Source organism: Chaetura pelagica, unplaced genomic scaffold (genome assembly GCF_000747805.2).
Source record: "Chaetura pelagica isolate M959 unplaced genomic scaffold, ChaPel_1.0 scaffold50, whole genome shotgun sequence".
Taxonomy (NCBI): domain Eukaryota; kingdom Metazoa; phylum Chordata; class Aves; order Apodiformes; family Apodidae; genus Chaetura; species Chaetura pelagica.
Window position 1 is genome coordinate 6,893,771 of NW_009952366.1, and position 2,597 is coordinate 6,896,367.

The 2,597-nt window shown below is 49.0% G+C and overlaps 1 protein-coding gene across 1 annotated transcript in view; it reads right to left on the bottom strand.

Moving 5' to 3' along the window:
* Positions 1–2,315: 2,315 nt before the first annotated feature.
* HAL (histidine ammonia-lyase) overlaps positions 2,316–2,597 on the bottom strand; it is a 13,391-nt gene continuing 13,109 nt past the window's right edge. The window contains exon 20 of the mRNA XM_010008028.1: positions 2,316–2,465. Within this exon, the coding sequence (XP_010006330.1) occupies positions 2,316–2,465 (150 nt within the window). The remainder of the gene's footprint in view (positions 2,466–2,597) is intronic.

Sequence of the window (2,597 nt, forward strand, 5' to 3'; positions counted from 1 at the left end):
TTTTTAAAACAACGTCCTGCCTTCCCTGCCACTAGATGAGTTTTCCTGCAAGCAGATGTTGCACCAGATGTGGACGTGGACCCTTGTTTTTATAGGGGTTTGATACATGTAAGTGCACAATCCATGCTGCCCAAGACAGCACTCCTAAGTCATGTCAGTGCAGGCCCCTGGGGAAAGCTGCCAGGGTGGGAGTGCAGGCAGCTCAGGAACGCCACGTGCAGCCGGCTGGTGCCTCTTGGCTGGTGTATGTCTGGTGGGAAGCTGAGGGCACCACACTGCAGGGTGTGCTCGTGGGCCCTTGGTCCCAGGCAGCCAAAACTGCTGAGGTGGGGGGGAAGCAATGCCCAGCACCTCCTCTCTGAAGTGCCTAAGACATTTGAAAGCCTAAGATCGCGTAAGGAAAACCTCAAATACTCTCTGGCTTTCATGGCCTGAAACTACTGATGTGAGGGGATTCTGCTCTGACAGGAACCTCAAACCATGGGCTTGCCCTGACAAATCCAGCAGCTGTTTGGGAACTTGCCCCAGGGCTGTAAATAGTGGTGGGTTTGCAGTTAGAGGATGTGGTTATACTTCAGCTGGCTTCAGTGGTTCCCGAGGGCTGGCTGTGCCATCCTGCCATTGCAGTTTGCAGCGCTGGTACCACGGTGGCTGTGCAGCTGCCAGGGAAGGCACAGCCCGCTGTCACGCAGCAAGGTTTCAGTTTGTTTGCTCCTCACCACCTCAGTGATGATGCTCACCACTCTGGCTGCCACAGCGGCTGGGAGAGGGATAAAGGTCACAGCGCAGCAGGATGGAACTTCTGCCTGCTTTGCTGCTGAGGGAGCTGTGCTGTTGAGCCAGAACATGAGGCTGAAGGCAAATGGTTTAGTCTAGAAGATATAAGTCTGGCTGCACTTGATTTTAATTATTACCTGATTTTATACAAAATGGAACAACTTCAGCGGGGAGATTGAGATACGCCTTGCTACAGAGAGCCTCAAGCTGAAAAGGCAGGGACTTAACTGGGCAGATGAGGGAGGAACAGAGGCCAGAGATGCTGTAAACTAGGGGTAGAAGGAAGGAGCTGAATTGGGAGCTCACACACCATGGGCAGGTATCCTATTCCAGGTTTTTCTGGCTAGGTTAGATGTCTCCCTGCTAGCTTGTCCTCTCCTCAGCACGTGTTTAATGTGGCAGGTCAGACTCCTGAGGGCAGCCCCACACCAGTGCCCTGGCTGCCCCTTGCAGCACAGCCCACAGCCCGGGAAGATTTCCAGCTCATGCTGGACCCCAACCAGCCACAGGAATCAGTGGCCAGTGGTGCCAAGGCTGGTGGTTGTTAAGCAGGTTGTTAACCATGTCATCACCACATCGTGATGTGAAGTCTGAATTTTGACTCTTTGCTTGCAAAACAAAGCCTGTGCCAGAAGCCAGTGTTGCAACGTGGAGCACACTATGACATGGGGTCCTCAGCAGCCGGCAGACACCTGGTGAGCCATGGGAGTGTCTTGGAGCTATTGCTTCAGCACTGGTTCACATCCCCTGCTCCTATACCTCTTCCTCCTTCCCCTTTCCTGACCCCTGTTCCACTTGTTCTCCTTATTTCCATGTTAAGCATTTGCCCTATATTTTCAGCATCATGTATGACAGGAAAACAGATTGCTACGGTCGTATGTGAAGCCTCAGTTTATTTATTGCAGATGTGAGCCCATAGCTCTTTGAAAGCTGCATTAAGTGTAGTCCATCACCAGAATACAATATATTTGTTCTGGAGCAACAATCTCCACAGCACATTTTTATGCACACTGCTTTTCTGATTTGTGAAACACCTGCTCTAAAAATGTTCTTGCTATACAAGAACCTGTACCTCACATATGATCTGCAAAAGAGAGGAGAATTTAGTGTAAAGATAATTTTGCTCGTGGCAGAATGAAGGGGACCACAGCAGTTCGTTACCCAAAGGAAAAAAAAAAAGTGAGAATATCAGACCTAAGCTGTTTGGTAGATTGGCACAGATGAAGAGAAAGCAAGTGAAGAGCTGACAAAACAAATACAGAAGGCCCTGTACAAAACATCCACTGGTTTCAGCAGGGGTCCAAATGTTTTAGGTTTGGAAGCTCAGGAAATTCAGTCAAAACTACACTGTCGTGACAAAGTTGTCTTTCACATCTGAGAAAACTAGTGAGCCATTCCTCTACTATCTGCATGTGCTCCTGAGCTAGACAGTCAGGTCCTTTGGGTCACCTGGAAAAACTATGTTGAGTTCAATTAGAACAGACATCCTCAGGCAAAGTTTGGGAAAGGATCTGCTTTCTACCAGAGTACCACAGCTCTTAAAGATCATCCTGATGCCTATGGTCATGGCCAACACCCTTATTAATCTCCATCGATCCCAGGGTGAAAGCTGTTGGTGAAATGGGTCTTGACTCAGGGATGTGTTCCCTCCTGTACTTTTCTATGTAAGGTTTAGCCACCTCCCATACCTGCAAAACAAGAAAGTGAAATAGCAGAGTCAGAGACAAAGCAGAAGGTCAGGTAAGACATCAATGCACAAGTCTGGGAAAACCCTGTAGAAAAGTTATTGGCATGAAAGTGAGAATTACAGGCCCACGCAG